Source organism: Polistes canadensis, unplaced genomic scaffold (genome assembly GCF_001313835.1).
Source record: "Polistes canadensis isolate GaletaPanama2010 unplaced genomic scaffold, ASM131383v1 scaffold_10, whole genome shotgun sequence".
In the NCBI taxonomy this organism is placed as follows: domain Eukaryota; kingdom Metazoa; phylum Arthropoda; class Insecta; order Hymenoptera; family Vespidae; genus Polistes; species Polistes canadensis.
The window spans coordinates 1009554-1035817 of record NW_014569557.1 but is presented as its reverse complement, the minus strand read 5'-3'; the positions used below and the strand labels follow the sequence as shown (position 1 = coordinate 1035817).

Genomic DNA, 26264 nt, shown 5'->3' with positions numbered 1-26264 from the left:
ATACAATTGTTTATAATTATACTTTGTATTAGAGAAAATAGAATTGTTTTTTTAAATGGAAATTTAATAACATTATACTTTATTATATCTCGGAATTATTTTCTTTCTTTTTCATGTTGTATTGTCACATTCCCGGAACACACCCTGTATATATATATCTCTCTCTTTCTCTCTCTTTTTCTTTCTCTCTCTTTTTCTTTCTCTCTCTTTTTCCATTGATTTGATTCGATTCGATTCTTGCGCGGTCGGTGATTAAAGTGCCTCGAAAATGTAAAAAGCACGACGGATATTATCGAATCGTTCTCGCGTGAAACTCGTTTACGCGCGTATGCGACACGATTTAATTACTTTCCAAGAGAACGAGCCTAGCTTTTAATAAAAATGGAATTTTTCTCTATCGTTAGACAGTCGATTTCATGCACCCTCGATTTCATTTTTTTTTTCCCAAGTGAAATGAGTCGCATGAAAATTTTCTGTCCGTTTAATCGTCGTCTATCTTTCTCTCATGACTTTTCAATTCCTTTTTTTAAATTAATCGTTTATATCAAGTCAACACAAAATATGTTGAGTCAAATCGTCAAACGTTGATTGTACTATGTGACCAAATCAGATTTATTTTGAAATATTTCATTTCAATCTACGAAGAGATATGAGAGATTGAAGAAAAATTTATTAAACCGTCTAACCTCGATAATATGGCCGCAGAAAATACTTTCATCGAAGAGGACGGCTTTGGATTTGTACCAAGGCCAGATCGGAAACAACATGGAAGATCTTACGAAATTGTGCGCAGGTATTTTTGTTTATTCCATTGTAAAAATACAAAGAGAAAATAATAAGTTCAATGATATTTATCAAATTGTTAACCAACTAACAGATACACCTTGACGAATAAAAATAAAGCAATAGTCAAATTAATATCTTGGGGTGCAGGAATACAATCTATCAAAGTACCAAACAAAAAAGGTGACATAGGTGACGTAGTTTTAGGATTTGACGACATGAACGGTAAGACCGTTTCTTCCTGTTTAGTTTCAATTAAATATCTATACAAAATTATCAATACTTTCAATGACAACGTAATCAGGATATTTGGAGAACAGGTATATGGGAAGTATACTCGGTCGTCTGGTTAATCGCGTTGCTGATGCTAAAATGCGTATCAAGAAAACTATCTATTCTTTGTCGATCAATGACGAATATGGGAAGGATCATGTTAATGGTGGAGTTGTTGGGTTTGATAACGTTAATTGGAATTCGTATATATTGAACAAGCAAGTGGTATGTCACGAATTAAACATTATATTGAACATTTTTATCTGTTTGTTTTTTTTTCAAATCCTTTGAATCCTCGCAAACAGGTTATGTCTCATCTGAGTCCTGCAGGTAGGGAAGGATATCCTGGTCATATGTTGACGCAAGTCAAATATACTTGGTCTGACGATAATCAATTGTACGTCAATATTCGTGCAACTGCTACCGAACCAACTCCAGCTAACATCACCAATTATTGTTTCTTTAATTTAGCCGGTCACGTAAGATAATATTTTAATGTTTATACAAAATTATTTATAATAATTAATATTTTTTGATTTCATTAGGGTATGGGTCCAGAAGAATTAAAAAAACACGTTGTTACGATAAATGCCGATAGTTGGACGTTCATGGACATTAAAAACAACTTGCCGACCGGTGCTATTTGTCCTGTCGAAAATACGGTCTATGATTTACGTTTACCGACGCAATTAACAAAAGAAACACTTTATCGCGTACCTGGAGGTGGTTACAATCATAATCTGTGTATTTGCAGTCCAAGTTCTTGGTGTTATCGATTTCATGCTAGGTAAATTTGATACAATTTATTACGATTAGGATTAATTATATTTTTCCTATCAAGGATTATACATCCTGAATCAGGAAGGACTCTAGAAATTTATTCTAATCATCCTGGATTACAATTTTACACTGGAAACGATTTGCCTGATCCTGATCGTGTTTATCCACCAGATTGGCCAAATTATATTCCAGAATTTCGTGATAAAGTATGACAATGACTATAATTTCATTTAAATTAAATAAAAAATTGAATAAACGTTACGTTCCTTTTAGAATCGAACAAATTGGAGGATTTATGGAAAAGAAGGTATTTCTTACCGAAGACACGGAGCTTTCGTTTTGTCACCACAAAACTACCCTAACGCTATTAATATCGATCATTTTCCTTCTTGTATCCTTTATCCTGGAAAGGTTTACGTCCATGACATGACCTATAAATTTGGTTTGTTGAACGAAAATTATTAATTTATAGGTTATTTTCTTGTGTTTCTCAGTGTCATCGAAATTCGTTTTGAAATAAACATTGATTGGCTGTATAAAATGAAATTTGTATTTTTTATTCACATGGTTAATGTGTTAACTATAGTGCTCTGCACTTTTACGAAGTTATCTTAAATTCTATTATAATATTATTCAGTAATATGTAAGCCACTGAAATTATACATGATTTATCTTTTTTCTTTTTTTTCTTCTTTATATATATATAATTATATGCATAATTTGTTGTTAAATCAGGTTAAAAGGCACATAGCGAGTTAAATAAGAAATTGACTCATTCGAGACTCGACGTTAGAAAATTCTGTCTCTTCATTTTTCTCTTTTACGTATCATCCTAAATTATATCCTACAAGTTATGTTAATGCTACAATTTCATAAATTATATTCATATATTTATATATCTATATTTATAAAGCTAGAATTTGTTTCCTGTGTACAATTATTGTTTTACTTACAATTAGAATAAGGCTTCAATGTTTGTACAATTCTAATCGATTGTGTTACCACTATCGTTAGATTTTTTTTCTTTTTTGCATTATAACGGGCAGTAATAATAATTATTATTATTATATTGATAAAGATTCATACAGATAAAGAGATTTCGGTTGGCAGTGACGATGCGTGTGTATATGTGTGTCTGTGTTAACTTTGGTAATAACTATCGTAGAAAACTTTGAAGTCCCTAAATCCCGAATTTTTCGTTTCATTTTGTTCTTTTTCTTTGAACACATTAATAATATGATTAGTTAAATCATTGGCAGTGTTAATTAATTAATATTAATTGTATCTCGTGTTAAAAAATGATGATTCAAACTTTTGGATACAACGTATGTATGTGTCCTCCATCATGCCCACCGAATAAAAATAGATAATAAAATAATTAAATTATATCGTTGCTTCTTATAAATCCTAAAAACCTTCATAAAATAAATCGATCAACGTCCCCTATATTCGAGTTATTTTAAAATATACTGTTTCATTGAGATATTAGGACGTTAATGTTCCCATTAGTACATTCAAACGGACAGTAAATAATTTGATCTATTTCATTCCGTGACTATAAGATGAATTCTAAAAGTCAATGGTTTCTCCCAAACTTCATTTTCCTCTGTTATACCATTTCTTGGACGACCATGTATGACTATATGAAATTGGCCTGGTTTCTTCAAACGACTACGGAAATGAAGTGCCCAAATTCCATAATCCTTAGCAATCTCAAAGTTTTCGTGTTTGTTACCATGAACTATCGTATATTCCATTTCTTCGTCCTGTAATTTAAACAATGTATAAACATTATTATTGTATAGGACATAAATTTTCTGCGAGAGTGAGTTTAAAGGCTTTGAGCTTTAAAAAAAAAGAAAAAAGAAAACAAGAAAAAACTTATATGTTTCGAAAACAAAATTGTTTCTATAATATAATAGGCTCAAGACTTTTCAACTCACTCACGTATTTTACCTTTATCGCAGGTTGCAATTTAACGATACGCATTCTATGTTTAGTCTGACGTATACTGATTTTTAAAACGTGTTCTTCGCCATGATGGTGTCTTCTTGCTTTTCGAGTAACACGGCGTTTGATTAATTCGTCTCGTTTCTGTTGCAACTCTTCGTCAACCGACCTTAATCGTGCACCTCTCCTACGTCTTCCTTTACCGTTTATCTGTGTAATATTTTATCAATTTTTTTTTGTCTTTTTATTTATGACAGTATAAAAATATAAAAAGAAAGATTGGTTGCAAAGTTTATACCTTGCAAGAGAAACATCCTTCCGTAGAAATAGTCTTATCATCGGCCGGTGGAATGTGATAAGTATCCGGATTAATTAAATACGTTGGAACATTGCCAATTTCTTCACCATAGTTCGGTTGAGATAACGGATTAATCGTTGACAAACAATGGCCCTGAATTTTCAAACCGAAAATTATATTACATTGTGTATTTACATAGTACATTGCAATAAAAAAAAATAATAATATTATTGTTAACGAACTTGTCCGATTCGTTGATAACCGGTTGGACAACCACAGATGAAACCATTAGCACCATTAGGTGTGCATCCAAAAGCACAGGGAGATCCCAGACAACCAGCGCTGACCTAAAAATACAAAAATATATAAAATACGTGGAAAAAGATGAGCAATTTGAAAAAAAATCTTTCGACTTCACACCTGAACACAAATCTGTAAATTATTATCAAATTGATAACCATCAGGACAACCGCACTTGTAACTTCCGATCGTGTTAATGCAAGTATTTTCACCGCAAGGAGAATTGCTGCATTCGTTTTCATCGATGCATTGACTGTAGTAAAGGTGTTGAACAAATCCTTCCGGACAACCACAACGATAGCTTCCCATGAAATTCTATAAATGTTTATAAATATTTTAGATCGATTATTTCTACGATACATTTTGACTATGATAAGTACGTTTCGCTTACTTGACAACCATGTTCGCAATTAGTATCATCGGCACATTCGTTATGATCGGTACAGAATCTTCCAGATTGATCAAGCTTAAATCCTCTGGGACAGATACATCGGAAACTGCCAAGAGTATTGACGCACGTACCCGGTTTCGGACAAGTCCCAGGTTGTTCGCACTCGTTAATATCTGCAAATAATTTTTTTTATATATATATATATATATGTATATACCAAACATTAATTCAAATAGAAAAATTGTCTTATTACAAACCATGACAAGCATCCCCATCTTGAGTGTATCCTTCGCGACAACCACAAGTATAACTTCCTTGAGTATTAACACAATTTTGTTGACAAAGATGATTTCCTGTCGCACATTCATCCATGTCACGACAACTAATGCCGTCAGGATTTAATATAAAACCAGTCGGACAGGAACATATGAAACTTCCTTCAGTGTTTTGGCAAGTGTATTTGCATGGCTTGGGTGTTAATTCACACTCGTTCACATCTACGATAAAAATTTTCTTTTCTATAATACTCGATCATTTAATAATCAATAAAATTATTATTTAATATTGTTTTTTATACCAATGCAATGTGCTCCTGATTTGTCAGATTTGTATCCCTTGTTGCAAATGCATCTGTAGGAACCCAAAGTGTTAATGCACATTCCGTTTCTACACAAATCCGGTATCGTATTACATTCGTCAATATCTGTGTAAGGAAAATTGAAAAAATCAATAAATTATAAGAATATTGTTTTTTTTTTATCAAATAGTATTCAAACTAGTTCGGATATTTACCTTGACCATTTATTGAGAAACCCTTGTCCAAACATAATTCGTTGTAATCATCCGAGTCTCTAGAAGGACATATTTCACAATGTGGACCCCACGCAGCACCCATAGTGCAACAACAATCAGCTTTAGTCACTGTTCGTAATTCCGAGGTTCTCGCTGTACATCTACCACCGATCGTTTGCAGGAAACAATAACCAACTCTACGGTCTGAAACGTAACAATGATTTTCTTCAATCAACAATTACATCATACGATTAAATAAAGTTCAGAAATACAATTATACAAAGATAGTTATTATACTTATAAGTCATCATTAATAATTAAATATTTGACACAATTTTTTAATAAAAAAAGCAAAATTATACTTTAGCTTTAAATAGACAAAATTGAATTGTCTTCTTACCAATGCAAGATTTGCCATCAGCACTTTGTTCAAAACCTTCGTAACAGTAACATTGATAACTTCCATCTAAATTGACGCAACTTCCGTGTCTGCATAATCCAGAATTAATAGAACACTCGTTAATGTCCTTGCATTCGTCGGCCATGCCAATTTGTTGATATCCAGGTGGACAAATGCACATGAACGTGCCAATTAGATTTTTGCATTGATATTTGCAATTGTTCGCTGGTGTTGCACACTCGTCGACGTCTGATCGATTCAAAATCATTATGAAGTATCAAGATATTTAATTAGTAATTTATTTATTATTGCAACATACCAATACAATGTCTTCCATCAGGAGCTAAAGTATATCCATATGGACAGATACATCTGAACGATCCAGGAGCATTATGACACCTAAAAGCACATTGGTTGCCCAATTCAAGGCACTCATTTATATCCTCGCAGACCTGATTAACACCAGGCGTAAAACCATCGTTACAGGAACATTCGAAACCACCATCTATGTTGTTACAGGTACCGTTGCCACAAATATTCTGAACGGTTAAACATTCGTTGTTGTCGATGCAACGTCTTCCAGTTTCATCCAAAACGTAACCAGATGGACACTCGCATCGAAATGACCCATCAGTATTTATACAATCGCCACCAGAACAAGCATCAGGCATGAAAAGACATTCGTTCAAATCGATGCCCGTATCGTCACGACCTGGTCCTTCTGGACATAATCTTCTGAAATCCTCTGAATGAATAAACGTATACAAAATTGTTATTACTTCAAATCTTGATCACTTTGAGGTGAGAGATATAATTTATTTGTTACTTATTATTAATAAGTAATTTATTATTTAATTACCACTGTTCTCCGATGGACATTGCTCGCAATATTTGCCCCAAGCTTTACCCATGGTACAACAGCAATGTTTCTTCGTCATTCCACCTTTTCTAGGAAAAGAACATTGGCCACGTCTATAACTATCGTAACATTGTTCCTCCCTAACATCAATGCATCTCATGGAATTAGGTTTGTCGCTCAATTGAAAACCAACTGGACATTCACAGATAACACCACCGTCCGTGTTGATACATTGACCATTTTCACAAATGTCGATCGTCTCTAAACACTCGTCGATGTCTGTAAATAAAATAACAATTAATAATGAAGTTTCTTTTGTAATAATAATAATGAATTCACGTACCAACGCATCTTCTTCTTTCATTGTTCAATTCGTAACCGGGTGGACAATTACATATATAAGATCCCATTAAATTTTTACATTTTCCTGGGAACGGACACAAGCCAGGTATCTAAAAAGAAAAATAAGGAATATTTATTTCAATTGACGTTTAATTTACTAGTTGTCAATTTGTTAAAATTACCTCGTGACACTCGTCAATGTCTCGACAATGTTGTCTATCTTGAGCCAATATGTAACCATCAGCACATTCACAAATAAACGCACCAACAGTATTACGACATCTACCGTTGCGACAGAGGAAAGGCATTATCCTACATTCGTCAATATCTACAAAATTTTTGTCAAATAATCTACAATGAACTCGTTTGTTAAATAAGATCAATTAAATTGAAAAATTGAAGCCAATTCGTACCAGCGCAATCGTTATTAGGGCTCAACTTGAAACCATCGTAACATTGACATTTGTAAGAACCAAGACTATTAATGCAAGTCCCATTATTACAAATATTTGGATTTCGTTGACACTCGTCGATGTCCACGCAATTTCCTCGATCGTGAGTTAGAACAAAACCAGAATGACAAACGCATTGAAAGCTACCCTGTAGATTGTTGCAAACTCCGTTATTGCATATACCCGGTCGTTCGTAACATTCATCGATGTCGACACAATTCCGTTGGGTGATACCTAATTTGTATCCAGCAGGACAAACACACTCGAAATATCCTTGTTGGTTGATGCACTGAGCATTACCACTGCAAGGATTTGGTATCTACATAACGTAATAATATTTGATGAAAAATTAAACATTAATTACTAAATCAAAATGATCTTTTAAATAAAATCATATAAATCTTACTTGCAAACATTCGTTTTCATCGATACACTGATGCGAATCCTGATCATAAACGAATCCTTGTTCGCATTGACACTCGAAACTACCGGGTGTGTTTAAACAATGACCATGAGTGCACATTGTTGGCATAAGTGCGCATTCGTCGATTTCTTCGGTGTGATTGGTAATTGGGTTTACAATTTGTCCTGGTACCATTCCACATAAAATTTCGTGTTCGCCTAAAGAAATTCGTTGGAAAATTATATTTCAAATTACCGACTAGAAATATTAGTAATATGAATAATTGATTGATATTTACGAGTCCTTTCGGATGGACATTTTTCGCAAGGACTACCCCAGGCTGCTCCCATCGAACAGCAACATAACATTTTTGTCTGCGGTTGGGCCATAGGAGTGATGCATTGTCCAGATTCGTATGAAAGATAACAGAATTCTTTCCTCATATCGACGCATTCCTCTGTCATGAGTTAATCTTGTTAATAATTATTCGTTAAGAGAAAATAATATGTTAATAAAAAATAATCGAAATACGCACTTCCTCCTGGCATGGCCATGTATCCTTCGGGGCACTCGCAGTGATATTTACCCTCGTCGTTGATGCAACGACCCACGCTACAAATGTACGGATGTAACACGCACTCGTTAATATCTGAAAAATGATTTTAAAGAGGATCAATCCTTTTAAAGCAAGGAACAACTCCATATTTGGATATAACGATCGTCCATCGATATTACCGACGCAGCTTGTTTTCGTGTCGTCCAAAACGAAACCCTCGTAGCAGGAACACATAAAACTGCCAAAGGTATTGGTGCAATGACCATTCTGACATATATTCTCATGTTCCTCGCACTCGTTAATGTCTTCCAATATGACAGTGACACGGTTTGGCCTATAGCCCATACCACCAGGACAGAGTTCCTCGAATTCTTTGGTGCCTGGTTTGGGGCATTCCTCGCAGCGATTACCCCAAGCAACACCAACGCTACAACAACACGTTGCCTTCGTTACTGACGAGGACATGTCGAAAACACATTGCGGTCTGCCGGTACCATGCTCGAAACTGGAGAAACAGAGCGACACGCGCCTGTCTGAAACGTCATGATGTTCAGTCGTTAGAATGAAGGATACATATATGAATTATTTTTAAGGTCAGAGGTGAATATCGGTGACACGAACTTACCGACACACGCCTTCCCATCTTCAACCAATTCGTGATGAGGTGGACACTTACAGATATATTTTCCTTGAGTATTTATACACGTACCATATTGGCAAGACTGCGGGCTCTCGCATTCGTCGATGTCTGTGCAATTACCACCAGAACCATCCAGCTTGTAACCTTCGTTACACATGCAACGAAACATACCAAAACTGTTCTCGCATCGACCGTACACACAAAGATTGTTGAACATGTCGCATTCGTTTATGTCCACGCATGCTTGCTCATTTTTCTCGTCTGGATGCATAAAACCCATTTCGCATTCGCAACGAAACGAGCCGGGGAAATTCAAACAGTGACCATTTTGACAAAGACTATTGTCGTTTGCACACTCGTCGATGTCCTTACAAATATAACCGTCGCCCCTGAAACCAGCATCGCAGACGCACTGCGTCCCATTTTCTTGTTAACTCGTTTCTTTGCATAAATATTCGATTAATTAGATATCCTTAACACGTTCAACCCGGCGCATGTTTTCGAAGTCCGTATAGTCAGCGGGCTCGAGATTATCAGATGTTTATTCGTCTGGCGGCTCTTGTTTGTTTCATTATTTTCTAAGCAAACAAGGTGTGGACCACCGGTGGTTCACGCCGGGTAGAACGTGTTAAGCATAGACTACATTTTATAATGAACTTTTTGAGTTAATTTTACCTTAAAGGAGCCATCGTTGTTGATGCATTGAGCGTTAGAATCACACCCACCATTATTGGTTTGACATTCATTAATATCCCTACACTCGATACCATTTCCAGTGAAACCTTCGTGACAAGTACATTCGTAAGAGCCCTGAGTATTGTGACATTCGGCAAACTCGCTGCAGGAGTAAGCGTTCAGTAAACATTCGTCGTCGTCGGTACAAGCTGATCCTGCATCCGGCTTAACAGAGTAACCTTCCTCGCAACGACACTCGAAAGATCCTATTGTATTATGACACTCTCCAAAACCACAGATTTGTGGTTGCGTTACGCATTCATCGATGTCTAAAGAAAAATTGTTCAATATATATAGGTAATGTATTCTTTTAATATATATAATAATTTATAATGAAACTCACCGACACAAGATGCACCATCCCTTCCAGGTAACAATCCTTCCGTACACGTACAAATGTATCCACCTGGTATATTGGAACACTTCCCACCGTTACAGATTCGAGGATTTTCTTTACACTCGTCCACGTCGGAACAAGAACGACTGTCCAAGTTGAGCGCGTAGCCCGTACTGTGTTCAACATTCGTTTGCAAACATATAATTCAACCTGCTACGAATTACTATCTTAAAATCTATCGACCAATTGTTAATGTAACTTTTTTATTTACCCGCACGAACAGGAAAAACTCCCAGGTGTGTTTATGCAAATATCATCGCAGCCACCATTGTTTATCAGACATTCGTCTATATCCTCGCAATGAGACTTGTGTCCAGTTTGTTGATAACCCTCATCGCAAATACATTGATAAGTGCCCATCATATTCTCGCAAATCCCATTGGAGCATATACCACTTGTCCTAGAACACTCGTCGATATCCTTGCAAGAATCTTTGTCAGGGCTCAATTCGTGTCCTGGTGGACACTGACATTTGAATCCACCTTCGGTATTCACACAAGTACCACCTCTGCATAAGCCTTGAGTCTCCTCGCATTCGTTAATGTCTAAAATTAATGGCACGTGTAAAACTTATGCATTTTATTTTTATCGAAGATTAATGAAAATTGTTAAATCACTTACCCATACAAATTTTCATGATATCGCTACTACGGTATCCGGGATTGCAATCGCATTGAAAATTGCCAGGTGTATTTCGACACGTACCGTTACCGCACACACCGTGCATAATTCCACACTCGTCGATATCTGCAAATATTTCCTCACGATTGTTCTATCAATCTTCTTGATAATAAATAATTTCCAAACGCTTACCGTTACATTTGATGCCATGTTCGTCCAAAGCGAATCCTTGATTGCACCTGCAACTGTAACTACCGACGGTATTCTTACATCTACCGTTGACACACATGCCAGGAAATTCGACGCATTCGTTGATATCTTGACGCTCGGTAAATCCAATTCCTCTTGGACATAATTCTGAATGAGCATACGTTCCTACTTTTGGACAAGCTTCACATTTTTCGTTACCCCAAGCACGACCAACCGAACAACAACAAAGATGCTTCGAGAAGTGCCCTTCGATTGGGGTTGAACACTGACCATGACGATATTCTATGTAACAAGTCTCTTCTCTGGTGTCGATGCAAGTTGTGTCTAAATTAAATATCGATGAATGATGATATATAGTTTTATCCTTAAAATTAATTTTGCTATTTAAGAAAAGAACAATACTAACGAGTCGGATCAAGAGTCAAACCAGGAGGACACTCGCAACGATATGATCCGTCAGTGTTAACACACGTACCACCTCCTCTACAGATTCCAGCATTTAGTTCGCACTCGTTAACATCCACGCAAGCTTTACCATCTACTTTAGCGTATCCTTTTGAACATTCGCAAAGAGAATGGTCGCAAACTTCACAGGGACTTCCCCAAGCAACTCCAACGGAACAGCAACATTCAGATCTCAGAGCAACTCTAGGTAAATTGTTCTCGCATCGGCCATCCACCATTTTTGTCCAACAGGATCCTTTTCTATTGTCTAACATAATACGATATGACATAATATCAAGATCATAAATATTAATTTAAAAAATATGAAATAATCGTGCTATGATGTTACTTCACTTACCCATGCAAATATGTCCAGTATTGTCAAGGATATATCCTGGAGAACATTCGCATTCGTACGATTCAGGAACGTTCACGCAAATTCCATTGAAACAAACGTCTGGACCTAATTCTTCGCACTCGTCGATATCCTCGCACATTTGATTCTCCGTATTAAGTCTCGTGCCAGTTGGACAAATACACTATACGAGTGAACAATCAATTGAAATCTAACTATCGATTAATTATTAATTTTGTAAATATAAATTTGTATTTACCTGGTAGCCACCAGGTGTGTTTCGACATTGTCCACCACTACATAAGGATTCCTCCAGTTCGCATTCATTTATATCGCTACAAATTTTCCCTGTTGCGTCAACCTCGTAACCGTTGTTGCAAATACAACGATAAGTACCCATCAGATTTTCACAGCCGCCATTTATACAAATGTTTGGATTTTGGGCGCATTCGTTTATGTCTGTTGTATAAAGAAGATCGTAAATATGATTAATTAATATTGTCATCAAAATAAATGTTAATTACCATCGCCGTTATATGTCATTCCAGCACCATGAGGACAAAGAGCATCGAATTCTGTAGTACCAGGCAAAGGGCAAGGTTGACAAGTGCTACCCCAACCCATAGGTTGTCCAAGTATTACGGTGCAGCAACAACAACTTGATTTTGTCACTGCTGTTGAGGTTGGATTAGAACATTGGCCGTCTCTGTATTGCGAGTAACAAAGGTCTCTTCTTGTGTCTAAAAGGTGGAATATCATTTTCATTTCATTTTCTGATTGATTAATTTACATTAATTACCAATAGAATGTTTTAATATAAATTAATTACCTAAACAGGATCTGCCGTCGGGTCCCAAATTAAATCCTGCATTACACTCGCATCGAAAACTTCCAGAAGTATTTATGCAACGACCACTTTGACAGGGTGCACTCAAGCATTCGTCGATGTCTATTTAATTGTAAAACAAAGATTATTAATAATCAAAGAATGTTATAATTAAATTAAATCAAAATAGTCCTTTAATACCTATGCAATGACTTTGATCGGGTGCAATTCGAAAGCCAGAATCACAAACACATTTGAAGGAACCCTCCATGTTGACGCATTTTCCATTCTCACACATTCCGCTTGTGGAACACTCGTCCATATCCACGCAGAAAGTATTATCTCTTGAAGGTGTAAATCCTGATTGACAAATGCAATGATAAGATCCTGGGGTATTCTCGCAGCGTCCATTCAAACATATCCGTGGATTCTCACTACACTCGTTGATATCTGTTTAAAAAAAACGTTTTCGCTATTTATAAAATACTAAAAATATAAGAAGAAAAATTATAGAGAAATATGTTACCTATACAGGTATTTTGCGTTGGCGATAAAGTGTATCCATCGTTGCATTTACATTTGAAGGAACCATTCATATTGATGCAATGACCGTTATTGCACATTCCAGTATCTTGACATTCATCGTGATCTATCAATGAATTAAAAATCATTGTCAATTTTGTGTTTTTCTTTTTTTAAATATTTGAAAAGAAAAACAAAACTAACCCGTGCAATATTTTCCGTCTCCCGAGACAGTGAATCCAACTGGACAATTACAAGTAAAACTACCCTCATAATTTCGACAAGTACCACCTTTGCAATAATTTAATCGACACTCGTCAATGTCTTCACAACGGCCAGCCTTTTTCGTAAAGCCAAGATTACATTCGCACTCGTAACCCTCCGTAGTATCAACACATTTGCCATTGCCACATATATCAGGTCTCAAGGCACACTCGTTGATCAATGTGATTTCTTGCAATTGGGTGCAAAGTTTGTTGTAATCGTCTACAATTGAGTAATAAAAGGAACGCGTATAATTACTATCTATCATTGTAATAATATGTATTCTTTTCTTTTTTGTCTTTGATAATTTAGATATAATGATGTTGTTGTCAGATAATTTATAAAATAAAAATATAATAAATTTCATTAGAGATACACACCACTTCCAGGATTAGGACAAATATAGCATTCATCTCCCCAACCACGACCCATATTTTTGCCACAGCAACAATCGTGTTTACTCAGTCTCATAGATAATATATTATTACATTGACGATTCCTATTAACCGCGGTATAGCAAAGGCCTTGTCTTCCGTCTACGATAATAAAACATTAATAACTGTAACGGCTGTTAACAATGTCGGTATCATAAAAACCAATCAATTACCAATGCAGGATTTACGATCCTGACTCTGTATAAATCCAGGATTACAAAAACAATAATAGCCACCATTGGTGTTCACACATCGACCATCAGGGCATATTCCTTCTTCCTGACACTCGTCCCGATCCTTACACTCATTCGTTTCAGGATCTCGAGCTTGTCCTTCGGGACATTCGCAAGTGAAAGATCCTTGCGTATTTACGCATTTCCCTCCTTCGCATAAACCCGGAATTGCATCACATTCATCGATATCTGCGTAAGTAATTAATAATTAGTATCTTAGATCTTGATGGTAATTAATGTATGACGCAAGCATCAAAGATCATCCGGGTGAAGATTTATGATAAAGTGTGACATATGATTATCGAAGATTCATTTATAGGCGTGTACCGTTCAGCTTTATTGACTAATGGTACTTTATTTGACGCAACTCGGATCATTATTTTTTTTCCCTAACATTTTTCTTTAATCGAGGTTGCATGCAGATTTCACAAGGCATTCATTGTTTTTACAATATCATTTCTAACGGCTAACGACAAATTTGAAGAATGATATAACATAAATGACTAGATTGAAAATTATCGAGAACAAGATAGAAAACGTAAGCTCAAAACTTTTCAACCCATTTCCTCGTATATTATGTACCGGTTATTATGACAATTGGCACTAAATAAAAAAATTCATTTTATGATTTATTTTATATTATAAGATCTTCGTACCTACGCATTGGCCTTGACCGGTCTTCAAATATCCCAATTCGCAATCGAGTCTCATGGGACATCTTTCGCAAGGATGACCCCAGCCTTTACCAACTGTAGCGCAACACAACTGTCTCGTACAAACAACACCTTGTAGATTCGCCAAGCATTGACCATTCTTAATTTTCATATAACAAGGGCCTGTTCTGTAATCCGTTTCGCAACGTCTTCCGGTATATCCATAAATGCAAGCGCAACGATCCGGACCGATACATCTACCCTGATTTAAACATGGTTCTCGACATATGGCTGAAAATATTTATTAACGTAATCGATAACATTTCAATCCACACAACTAATTTATTATTATTATCATTTTCTTATAGAAAATAAGACAAATTTCTAAATACTAACGTTCGTTACAAAATTCTCCTTGATATCCATTTCTACATTGACATCTGCCATTAACGCAATTACCGTTGATACAATGAACCCTACATTTACCTGACTCTCTTCGATCGGTTGAACTGCTACCTTCGTGAGTCAATACTGTTGATATCATAGAAAAATATTTTATTCCCATATCATAGTCGTTTAGAATTTTTGTTAAAATTTGTGATTTATCGATTTAAAAATTAATTCTTACTTTTGGATGAAATCGAACCGCAAGTGGATGCAACTGTACCACCCTCGCAAAGACAAATATTTGGTTTTATGCATCTTCCAGTACCACATCTCCTCGAGCAAATAGCTAAAAGCGAATGTCTCGTTAACGTGATCTTTGAATTCCACTAACGATAGTAAACTTCTTAATTCGTGTTTCATACTCGTATACATCGAAGAAGGTCGATCGAATTATAGCCGAAGAGGAGACAATGCGATCAACAGGAAGCCTCGTGTAACAGGCCATTAAACCAGTTTCGTTCGAAGAAACGATCGGTTATGTAGCATAGATACTCATTTATCCGTTACGTAATTGCGTAATTATTATCGTGTAGAGTGAAGCAAACTCGAAGGAGTAGTAATGATAGATGACCGGTTATGCGATCTTAATAATAGTTCCACGTACTTTAAATCTAGCAAAGAGCTTATACAAACACGAGGGAAAATAAGAGTATAATAAACATCGAAATTATACATTTCTTCTAATTAGAGATATCCTATCGTTTATTAAAACCAATTATATTCGACTAACCTAAAACGAGCTGACTCAATTAAAATTTCCTCGAGATATCACATATTATAATCGAAATTATTAAACTGATATAAAAAAAAAAAAGAAAAAATAGGAAAAAAAAAACAAAACAAAAAAAAGCATTGTATCAATCGTACTTACGAATAACGCAGAGGCCCGTCTCCGGTTTCTTTGTCCATCCTGGACAACAATAATTCTTTAATCTCGATCTGCACACGTTAGGTCTGTAAATGATGTAACATTATAATCAAAATCGATCGATTCGAATTAATGATACAAGAATTTCATGAAGATTCCCACTTATTTGAGTGCTCAAGCATTCAAAGTAGATACACACTTGGGGACTCTTTAGGACAAGGCGGAAATAAGGTTTTTTTTTTTGTTCGGTAAGAAATAAAGAGAAAAAGCGAGAAAGAAAAGAAGAAGAAAAAGATGATGAAGGGAGAAAGAATGAGAAGAGAGCGGTGTACCACCTCGAAACAAGGCGGGCATTCACATCACGCGGCTCGTAATTAACGTCAGCTGCTATAGAACGCCTCTAAGTAGTTCCACTTATGCGCCTTGGCGCCGCCGATTTTCCCGCCGTTCCCTAAGTTTCAACGAACCGTGAAAAACATTTCATTTCTATTTTATTTTCTCTTTTTTTTCTTTTTATTATTAATTAATAAAAAGAATCGTCACAGAGAGTCGCGAATACTGTTTCTTTTCTTTTTTTGTTTTTGCAAATTCCTATTTAATTATTTCTTTCATATATTTCTAATAAACACAAATTATATATTATTAATTGGAACGATTGGATAAAAATGATCAAAAATTGCACACAATTTGAATATTTGAAAAATATTGAGAGTAATAAATACTTGGCTTTTTTTTTTTAAATTATATTTTATAAATTATTTGATTAAAAAATGAACAATCGATGGATCATATTAATCGCGAATGAAATCAAAAAATAGGATCACACCGTAACTTTCTTTCTCGATGAAAACTTTTGATCCGATCTGTATGCAGATGCAAGGATGCACGGGAATGGGTTCATTATCAAATTTATATCCTGGTAGGAAAGTATTGATCGACACGTAGCGGAACGTAAACCGCTAGTCAGAACATCATTTTAACACCCAGCCCGTAATAATAGCCTTGGTTTAACGGGCCCAAGGCTAAAATCAATGTTCATCATCTTATATTGGAAGGAACACGATAGGGGTGATGGTTATGGTTGTTTGACGTCTTATTTAAAAAAATATTTCTTAACTTTGGACAATTTAGATCGCGAATCTTCCTACGACCCGTCTCGATACTACTCGTTTATATAAATACCTCCTTAATTAATGATCATTGCCGTAATTTAAGAAACATTTATTTATAACGCGTGGGTGAACCAGGTTCAAAGGTTCAATTGAAAAGTGCGTGTAATAGCGTTTAACCGTTCACTGCGTTGAGACGAGTTAGTGCATTACGAGCGATTAGAATTAAAGCGATCAAAATGCGAGTGCATTGCGATTAACGTTGAGAAATGGCCAGTACCTAAGCAACGTTGATTAACAAGAACGTTATATGGCGTGTGAACAAGTTAAGAGATAATAAAATATGTTAAATACAATTTTGATATGAAATATTGTTTAAATGACGAAACACATTTGGATCTCGTTGATCAATCAATCGAATTAATCTTACAAACTTTGAAAACCTACCCGTTCATTACTCTATGAGTAACAATCGTAGGATGTTCAAAAATAGGATAGGGTCTATTTTACGCCTAATAGGACTGCCACTTACATAATTATTCACGGTTAGTCTGCCACTTAGATTGGTTTAAACTACGTTTTACGTAATAATATAAGAGAGGAAGTGAAAGAGCATAGTCTGTCAGAGGGAAAAGCGTTTCACGGCATTTACATTTCACACCGATACGATTCTTAGCTTAAGATAGTAAGTAACTCGTGGCTTAACATTTTTTTTTGTAAAATCCTTTACTTTTTCTTTCTTTCTTTCTTTCCTTCTTTATATTCTAGAAAATCATCTCGTTCGGATCGGAAAACTCGTATTCCGAAGAATTTACGGATAAATACTTGCAGTAATATCGTCTTATTCGTTTAATTTTTATTTCATCTACGCTTATAAAATTCATGGAACGAAATAAGTTTCTTTTTTATTATTACGTTCGTTCAACATTATCTTCGCTTACGTGTCTAACGCATACGTGGATAATCATTTGTTACGTGCTTACGAGAAATGATGTCGAAGTTAACGAAGCTGTCGGTACTCGAGAGAAAGATAAAAAGAAAGAGAGAGTTAAATTAACTAACGCAAAAAGGTAAAAACATTGGAACGAAGCAAGTACTTACATATATACATTTTTGTGAAGAAATTTGTAATAAAAATGAAACATTTATTTAACGCAATTTTATTATTCATATATTTGGAACACAAAATAAATGAAATATAATTAATGACAAAAATCGATTTTTTAAAATCAATGGAAAATATTGAAAAGAAATAATAATATTATAACTTTGATCGATAAGTGTTACATTTAATTTGAGTGCTTATGTTGTATATCACTTCAATCATTTCTCAGTTTAATCGAGCTCATTAGTAATACTTTATCCGTTTAACAGCATCATATTACAACTACCACTATCAATTAAAATGTTTTACACAGCGAAGGATCGCGATCAAGGGGGATAATTAACACGTGTCAACTTCGACTCACATGGCACGACACAAGAAGATGGAAAGAGATAGGAGATAAAGAAAAAAACGAAATGAAAAATATGTTGGGAAAGATCGGATCATTGTAAATGCATACCACTGTCAGAAAAAGTGATAGATAAACTCGTGTCTACTTACGCGAACGTTGTTCAAACATTGAAATTTTTCTAGTTTTTCTTATTGCAATAAAAAGAGATAAACGTGTTATACGTGATACCGATTAGTTGCGACGAGATACGAAAATAAACATTATTTCTATCTGATAAGTTTCATCATCTAATACATGTTAAAATATGTTAATTTAATCTAACAAGATTCTCTAATCGTACACGTTTTTACTAATAAATAAAATATAATATTTTAAACACATTACATTTTATAACGTGTTTTCTTTCTCATTAAAAAAAAAAAAAATCAGAAGAAAAAACAAAAAAAATCAAATAAATGAGATTATTAAAGTTATGATTTATATTTTCATTAGTGGTCATCCAACGAAGCGATATAACTCGAAGCGCCGAAGTGAAATCAGTGGGATCGATAAACTTGTTGTCTTTTATTAGCACGAAGGTATCGAGAATCGTTGACGTTGTAGTTGTCGTTGTTTAGGAGGAAGAGGAGGATGTCGTCGAGGAGAAAGATCTACGTATAGATCGCTATATTGGCGCTACCGCGTGCAATGAGCTGCCAAGAATCTTTTACCGTAACAAACTAGTTCTTCTGGTCCCAGTTATACGATATCTTCAGTTAATGCTGAATACTTTTCCGCGAGAGTGGCTAACGCCTCGAAGAGTTGGTGGCTTTTGTGCGGCGAAAGAAAAAGAGAAAGAAAAGCTCCAATGAACTGAACACACTTTTCTTTTTTTCGAAAACTAACAAGCGTCAATAATAGCGTGTCAATTAATTTTACGTTTGCGAAGAAAAACAATTGGGATTTTTAATGCAACATTTTTTTATCTATTATTATTTATAAAATATTCTACTATTTTTAGTATTTCTTTATGTAGACTGATTTATGTGCAAGGTTAATCGGATTACAAATTAGGCTAAATCTAATCTTCTATAATTTAACAATCATCAACAATCTTATAATTTTGTCTATGTATCTCTGTAAGGTCGTTCTAAATTCCTTTACGCATTTATATTTTCATTTATATAAATAATTGTTTCCTCTTTTTAAAACGCAACGTGTCACGATACTCCCAATCGTTTCTCGCTAAATCCATTTTACTTTTGTCTTTGTCGAATTACCGATCGTGTTTAAGATCTCATTGTTCTCTTTTTGGGTTAAAATGAGTTAAGCGTGGGAGGACAATGGAGAACGCGAGTGCACCACATTATCGGTCTCTCTCATCGCTTTTGGTGCGAAAAAGTGGATTGTCGAGCTAGTAGAATTCAACGAAGCGCTGTAACGTAACACTGCGATAACCTAATTAGAAGTTATCAGGGTTTGGAACGCGCGATTCACTAAGAATCATAAAAGACACGGTCAAAGAAACAGCGAATGGCGAATCAGCTTCCGAATTCTTCGGAAGTGATAAGGATTAAAAAATATCTAAAAAAAAAAAAAAAAGAAATATAAAATAAAAATTGTGAAGAACACGATTTTCCGGACACACGATTTAAGGTTCGATGACCGAAATGTTATTTTATTTAAATTGACGATTTCTTTAACCCATTATTCAATCGATGTTCCCATTTGATATAACAATCAAGTATGTTAGAAAAAAATTAGTGATAAATTATAACAAATGTTAATAGATGAAAGAAACACGTGTTAGACGTCCTATGTACGACAATTGACGTAACAACACGGAATCGTTACGTCATTCAACTTTTTTTATCAAATCAATTTCATTACCCTCCAGATCTCAAATAGCCAAAAATACAAAAGCTAAAAAAAGTGGCTTTACACGATCTGTTTTAGTAATTAAACGCCTCGCGTAATAGTCATCAAGAATCCTCGTGGGTTTGAAGTATGATGAATCACGCGTCTTATCTTAAAACTCTCTCACAACGCTTGGCCCTTTCGACTTTTTTATTATAAATAGAGGAAAAAAGTAAAAGAAACATTTCGCTTTACGTACGTTTACGATTACTTTTATATTTTTGTCTTGTTTCTGAAAATAATTTTTAAATTGAATCTTTCATAAATCATTCAAAATGAAAGAAGACTCTTTCGTATAAGATAAGATCGATGAAAGGCTTGTTTCAAGCTTTTCGACTTAATGATTACGATGAATTGTAATTCATAAATTGGAACGTTATAATAATAAACGTATTCTAATAATTGGAAAATTAAAGAAATAACTTGAAATCAAAATATTGGAAGAAGAAAGACAAAGAGGATTCTTACCCAGTTGGTGGTACGCTTTGCAAGGTATTATCCAACTCCTGCGTAGAACTAGGCGTGTTATAACGTTGTCCCGTCGCATTACATTCTTCGATGACTCGACTCGTAAGAAAAAGGATCGATGCTACGATCAACAACCATAAGGAGGATCCATTCCTTTGACAGGTCCTTTCACGTCTCGGTAGCATTGTTCGCAAATTCTTCATCTTCTATCGATGATTCGTTTCTTCCTTCCTTCCTTCCTTCCTTCCTTCCTACCTTCCTACCTTCCTTTCTCTTTGTAAATATTTTTTTCCTTTTTCTATATTTTATTCTCTTAACTTTCTACCACTCTTTCAATTCTCGCGAAGAAAAATAAAAATAAAAATAAAAATAAGAAATGTTCGATCCGTGCGTTAAGCTTTCGATAGATCGTAAAAGAGGATAAGTTTATTAACGCGCATGTTCGATGTCCTTTTCAAAGATCAAACGTCGTTGATAGTCCTTGGACAGGCAGGCGTAGAGTATTATTAAAATGATTATCATCGTCCTCTTCTCTGGCACTTAATCACGTACGGTCCCATCATCGTTAATGTCCTTTTATTCAAAAGGATATCAAATTGAACAACACACAGGTGTGCAAGCTGAATCACTCTGATGTGAGAAATTCTATGGGACAACACCGACCACCACTCGTTGTTTTAACTTTATCGTGTCACGATGCGAATTCCAGCGTTGGCTTATGATGAATCTGTGAAAGACTGTGAAAGAGTGAGAAAGAGAATGAGGGGAGAGAGAACGAAAAAAGGAAAAAGAAAAAAAAAGAAAGAAAGAGATAAGAGACGAGGACGTTCCGGAAGCACCAAATTAGTACGATGAGATAGTCGGGAAATTATCTTCTGATATTAATATCCAACACGCGATGCTCGCGTTGCCATCCTTTTGTCACAAAAGACAAACAGAAGAAGGACTAATGCGAAAATCATTTAGTCTATCCTTCCTTTTTCTATATTTTTTCATTATTTATTTTATATTCACTTTAGAATATTTTTCCTAAGCAAACAAATTGGATAAAGTTTTCATACGTGATATTTAAATCGACACGACGAATAAGTTTTTCGCAAATTCACGAACGTGACTTTCTCTCGTTATCATAACGTAAAAGCAGGACTGGTCGTACACTATCATTAAAGTATCATAAAACTTGTACGTAGTATATATGAGTTGAAAAAAACATAAAAAAAAAAAAAAAATAAAAAAAGACCAGAAAAAAAATAAGATCGATTTGTGACAAATTTCTTCCGTTCCACGAGTTCCACGCAAGGAATCTTCGAGTTACTTCGTGAAAAATGAGTTTGAAGATAAGCGAGTAGGTGTTGGGAGATTATTAATCGTAGAATAATAAGAGAGAGAAAGAGAAAGGGAGAAGGAAAAAATGATCGATAACTTCCGTTAAGAAACGAGCGATACGAATAACGAGCATCGTGAGTGCTGCCTTTTGGAACCACAAAAAAAAATAGAAAAAATAGAAAAAATAGAAAAATAAATATTCAAACTACACTTATACAACCTTTTTCCTTTTAAAGGGCCATTTATTTCTCTCGTGTCATTATAGTGTATACCTTGATTCGATAAACACCGAATAATTTCACAGAATCACAAACAAATATTTTCTTCGATACGCACTTGAAAAATTTCAAAATTCGTTTCACAATTAAACTCGCCAATCTTTTCGAATATCAATCATGATCTTTTTTATTTAATAATAACAACAATAGCAATATTACGTAATATCTCAACGTAATGAGCGTTAATTTTTCATGAAAAACGATGGGAGGAGGAGTTGGGTGGTATAACCAAAAGAAAAGAAAAGAAATTTCAAACTAGAATCCGCGATGATGGTGGATAAATTTAGAAATTATAAACGATCCAAATATTTTGAAAAAACGCGCGCTTTTTTCTTCTCTTGCCTCTCTCTCTCTCTCTCTCTCTCTCTCTCTTTCTCGCGCGTGCTAGAGAAAAAGAGATGAATAAATGGATGATAAATGATAAATCGAAGAAACAGATGAAGACGAAAAGAGATGCGCCGACGGGACTTGGCGCAAGACTGGAGCAGCAAATCGCCGTAGACAAGATACTCCGAGAGAGGGCTCATCCGGAGAGTGAAGTCTCTCCAGCATCTTTCCCTCTCTCCCTCTTTTACCCAATCCCACCCTTTCCTTCTTTCTTACTCACTCTTTATCGCACTTACACGTAAGCTTCTTTCCCTTTCCCTCTTATTTTCTTTCTCACTCTCTCTCTCTTTCTCTCTCTTTCTCTCTTTTTTTCTTTTACTCTTCCTATCTTTCTCTTTCATTTTCCCCCATCTTCGAACGAAGACGATGCTCTCAACCCTTCTTCTACCATCTTCTTGTCAACGCTCACATGCATATATGAACATCATTCTTTCTTTTTCTTTCTTTCTTTCTTTCTCTCTCTCTCTCTCTCTCTCTCTCTCTCTCTCTCTCTCTCTCTCTCTCTTTCTCTTGTTCTATTTCTTTCCTTATCCGCAATAATTTAAACGTAATCCAACACAATTATGAACAGGCACGCGTACTTATTCGCACGATAATGAAAAGAATTAAAAAAAAAAATATATATATATATTTACTTTATTCGAGTCACATCAATCTTAATTAATTGATGTAAAGACAAATAAAAAGATGCATTCCTTCTAAACTGTCTTCTTATTTCATTTGTAATGTAGGACAAATGGATCGCTCGGAAAGCTTTCTTATCTTGGCTCATAGTTGTCTTAAGAATTTTTTGAATTTTTTTTTAATATTGTTCGCAATACCATATTAGAGAAACGAATCGCGTTGACGCGAAAAACAAACGTCTGTTTGATAAATAAACAATTAGACACGCACTCGGTTCGTTGTTCGTCGCGTAATACTAATACACGACCGTTGCGTTATCGTGAAAGTAATATTTTACACGATAAGTTAACAGTTTTATTGTTGAGATCTCGTTCTACATTAGAATATTAGAATAACAATGATGGTAATTTAGGTATGCGAAAAGTAGGTCGGAGAATACTTTCGCAATGTATTTTATCGAAATGACGAGAGCATTGATTAAGAAATATGTTAGTGACATTGACCTTTTGTTTTGGACCAATAAATCTGTTTCTAGACATAAGTATAAATTGTATTAAGTTCTACAAATAATGATCTCTCGAATCCCATTACATTTCAAATAAAAATTATATTTTTTTATCGTATAATATTAATTAATTAAAATGATAGAAAAAATAAAAAGAAAATCTTTATAATCCAATAAATCAAACTAAATGATTTTTCATTGGACGAATAATACTATTCATTATGTAAGTACTTGGATGATCGTAAAAAAAAAGAAAAGAAAAAGAAAAAAGAGAAAAAAATCTATCGTCCGATTTTAATGAATCAACAAAGAGAGAATAGAGTTCGATGCGGGCAAGAATATCGTCGAGGTGACGAATCGCAATCGCGATTGGTGTGAATGCGTGAGAAAGAAGGAAGGATAATGATGCGATGCTTGTTAATTAGGGCATATAAAGGCGTATGTAGTGTATCTATAGTAGAACGGAACCGCCTTTGATACGAAACGATATCGTAGGAGAGATGTCAAATAGATAAAAGGAACGATGTTCATTCGCTGTAATTACCACTTTATTGTCTTTTATATCGCAAATAAAGCTACCTATCTCCTAACTTTACTTGCTTGCAAACCAAACTAAACGATCATTTCCATTTTCTATGTAGTTGTATAAATCTTTGCAAAGAAGAAAAGCCGATTGAGAATCCTCTGCGGAGTAGTCAATTCGTTAGGTTCGTTAGGTGGATTCCTCTTGTTAAACGAGCCATGCAAAATGAACGTGCTTCTGTTGTATAGATGCACATAGGTTTCTTCTCTCCGTGAATTCTTCTTTCAAACCTTCCCAATGCTTCCTCCTTCGAGAAAAGACGGACGACGAGGAAGACGACGACGACGACGACGACGACGACGATGTCGACACGAGTAACAAACTCCTGGGGGGTCCGAGAACGGTGTCGGATGGCGGCAAAGATAATGTTTCACGATGAAAGACACGGGAAGATACGATCGAGGAAGGTCGAGTTGTTTGAACCGTTCCATAGAAAATAGCCTCCGAAAATCTCAGTTTCAAACAAATTTTCTTTATAATAGGATATTATCTGAATAATCTGTTTATTTATTTTCTTCTGTTTATTTTTTTTATTCATATTATTCTAAAAAAAGGGGACATTTCGTACAAAAAAAAAAGATTATTTATTAACTTCAAAATAGGAAGGACCAAAAAAAAAAACAAATAAAAATGACTTCTTTTTCGAAGAATTCGAATTTGTAGAATTTTGAAAGGATTTCGGTTGTATCTGTGTGTGTATATAGGATTTGTTATGTCGGTTGGCATTATATATGAGAATAACTCTTATTCATTTTCTTCCATTTCTTCTTCCATGGTAGAAAATATAGAAAAAGACAGAAAGAGAAAGAGAGATGATGAACTAACCGCTAACAAACACGAAGGACAATGATTACCGGCTCGGCGGGTGCTCTCACACCGACACGCGACTTCTGATCCTTCACGCACGATCCAACACCGTGTCTACACAACAGCTACTGCACCTGCAATCAAGGAGCATACGCAAACGTGCTTGGCTCGCTATCGGACACGTACAGTGTACTCGATTAACAACTTTCTAGAAAATTCTAACCATTTTTCAACAATTAATACGAACTAATACAATATTTATCACAAAATTACACAATACTTTTATATTTGTATATGTCATTTTTATAACGAGCGTACGATCTCCGTTTAAAATTAAATCAAAACGTTCAAAGTATACCTGTAAAATGAATTTATTCAAAATCAATTCAAAACCCTCGTAATTTCGTAAACAACAAATTAATGCAAACAAAAAAAACAAAAAAGAAACAAGAAGATAAAATATATTATTTATTTAATTAAAGATATTATTACGTTGAGATCATAGGTATCATAATTTGTGATAATCTGATAAGTTCAACGACTAACACTGTACCTTAAGTCACCTAGGTTTATTATGAATCCTTTTTGCTTCCTCG

The 26264-nt window shown here is 34.9% G+C and overlaps 2 protein-coding genes across 3 annotated transcripts; one reads left to right on the top strand and one right to left on the bottom strand.

Moving 5' to 3' along the window:
• Positions 1–677: 677 nt before the first annotated feature.
• Positions 678–2338, top strand: LOC106793048 (aldose 1-epimerase-like). The gene is made up of 7 exons (XM_014759645.1): positions 678–793; positions 878–1008; positions 1088–1281; positions 1362–1535; positions 1602–1843; positions 1898–2042; positions 2110–2338. Exons 1-7 carry the CDS (start codon positions 696–698, stop codon positions 2299–2301), a joined length of 1176 nt encoding a protein of 391 aa, XP_014615131.1. The 5' UTR covers positions 678–695; the 3' UTR covers positions 2302–2338.
• A 34-nt stretch (positions 2339–2372) lies between these two features.
• Positions 2373–23043, bottom strand: LOC106793047 (fibrillin-2-like). 2 transcript variants are annotated; one of them, XM_014759644.1, is made up of 41 exons: positions 22705–23043; positions 21159–21895; positions 16232–16314; positions 15542–15646; positions 15310–15444; positions 14917–15204; positions 14201–14449; positions 13974–14129; positions 13534–13815; positions 13334–13456; positions 13009–13257; positions 12811–12930; positions 12506–12721; positions 12241–12440; positions 11985–12165; positions 11589–11894; positions 11165–11506; positions 10973–11098; positions 10563–10896; positions 10298–10464; positions 9895–10223; positions 9205–9631; positions 8759–9112; positions 8559–8672; positions 8322–8480; positions 8027–8241; positions 7582–7939; positions 7351–7496; positions 7170–7278; positions 6827–7105; positions 6287–6712; positions 5968–6216; positions 5568–5771; positions 5353–5478; positions 5033–5272; positions 4776–4948; positions 4505–4699; positions 4327–4431; positions 4085–4237; positions 3793–3996; positions 2373–3602 (listed from the first exon to the last, which is right to left on the bottom strand). In XM_014759644.1, the coding sequence occupies exons 2-41, from the start codon at positions 21359–21361 to the stop codon at positions 3381–3383; spliced, it is 8652 nt and encodes a 2883-aa protein (XP_014615130.1). In that variant the 5' UTR covers positions 21362–21895; positions 22705–23043; the 3' UTR covers positions 2373–3380. The 2 variants fall into 2 exon arrangements, with proteins under 2 accessions (XP_014615130.1, XP_014615129.1); XM_014759643.1 differs by having other exon boundaries at positions 21159–21885.
• Between the last annotated feature and the right edge of the window lie 3221 nt (positions 23044–26264).

Coding starts and splice junctions, on each gene's coding strand:
- LOC106793047 (XM_014759644.1), bottom strand. CDS start 21,361: ATGAAGAATTTGCGAACAATGCTACCGAGACGTGAAAGGACCTGTCAA. Junction 16,315..21,158: donor CAAAGCGTACCACCAACTGG/GTAAGAATCCTC, acceptor CATCATTTACAG/ACCTAACGTGTGCAGATCGA. Junction 8,242..8,321: donor ATGTCCATCCGAAAGGACTC/GTAAATATCAAT, acceptor GAATTTCTTTAG/GCGAACACGAAATTTTATGT.
- LOC106793048 (XM_014759645.1), top strand. CDS start 696: ATGGCCGCAGAAAATACTTTCATCGAAGAGGACGGCTTTGGATTTGTA. Junction 1,282..1,361: donor ATATATTGAACAAGCAAGTG/GTATGTCACGAA, acceptor CCTCGCAAACAG/GTTATGTCTCATCTGAGTCC. Junction 1,844..1,897: donor TGTTATCGATTTCATGCTAG/GTAAATTTGATA, acceptor TTTCCTATCAAG/GATTATACATCCTGAATCAG.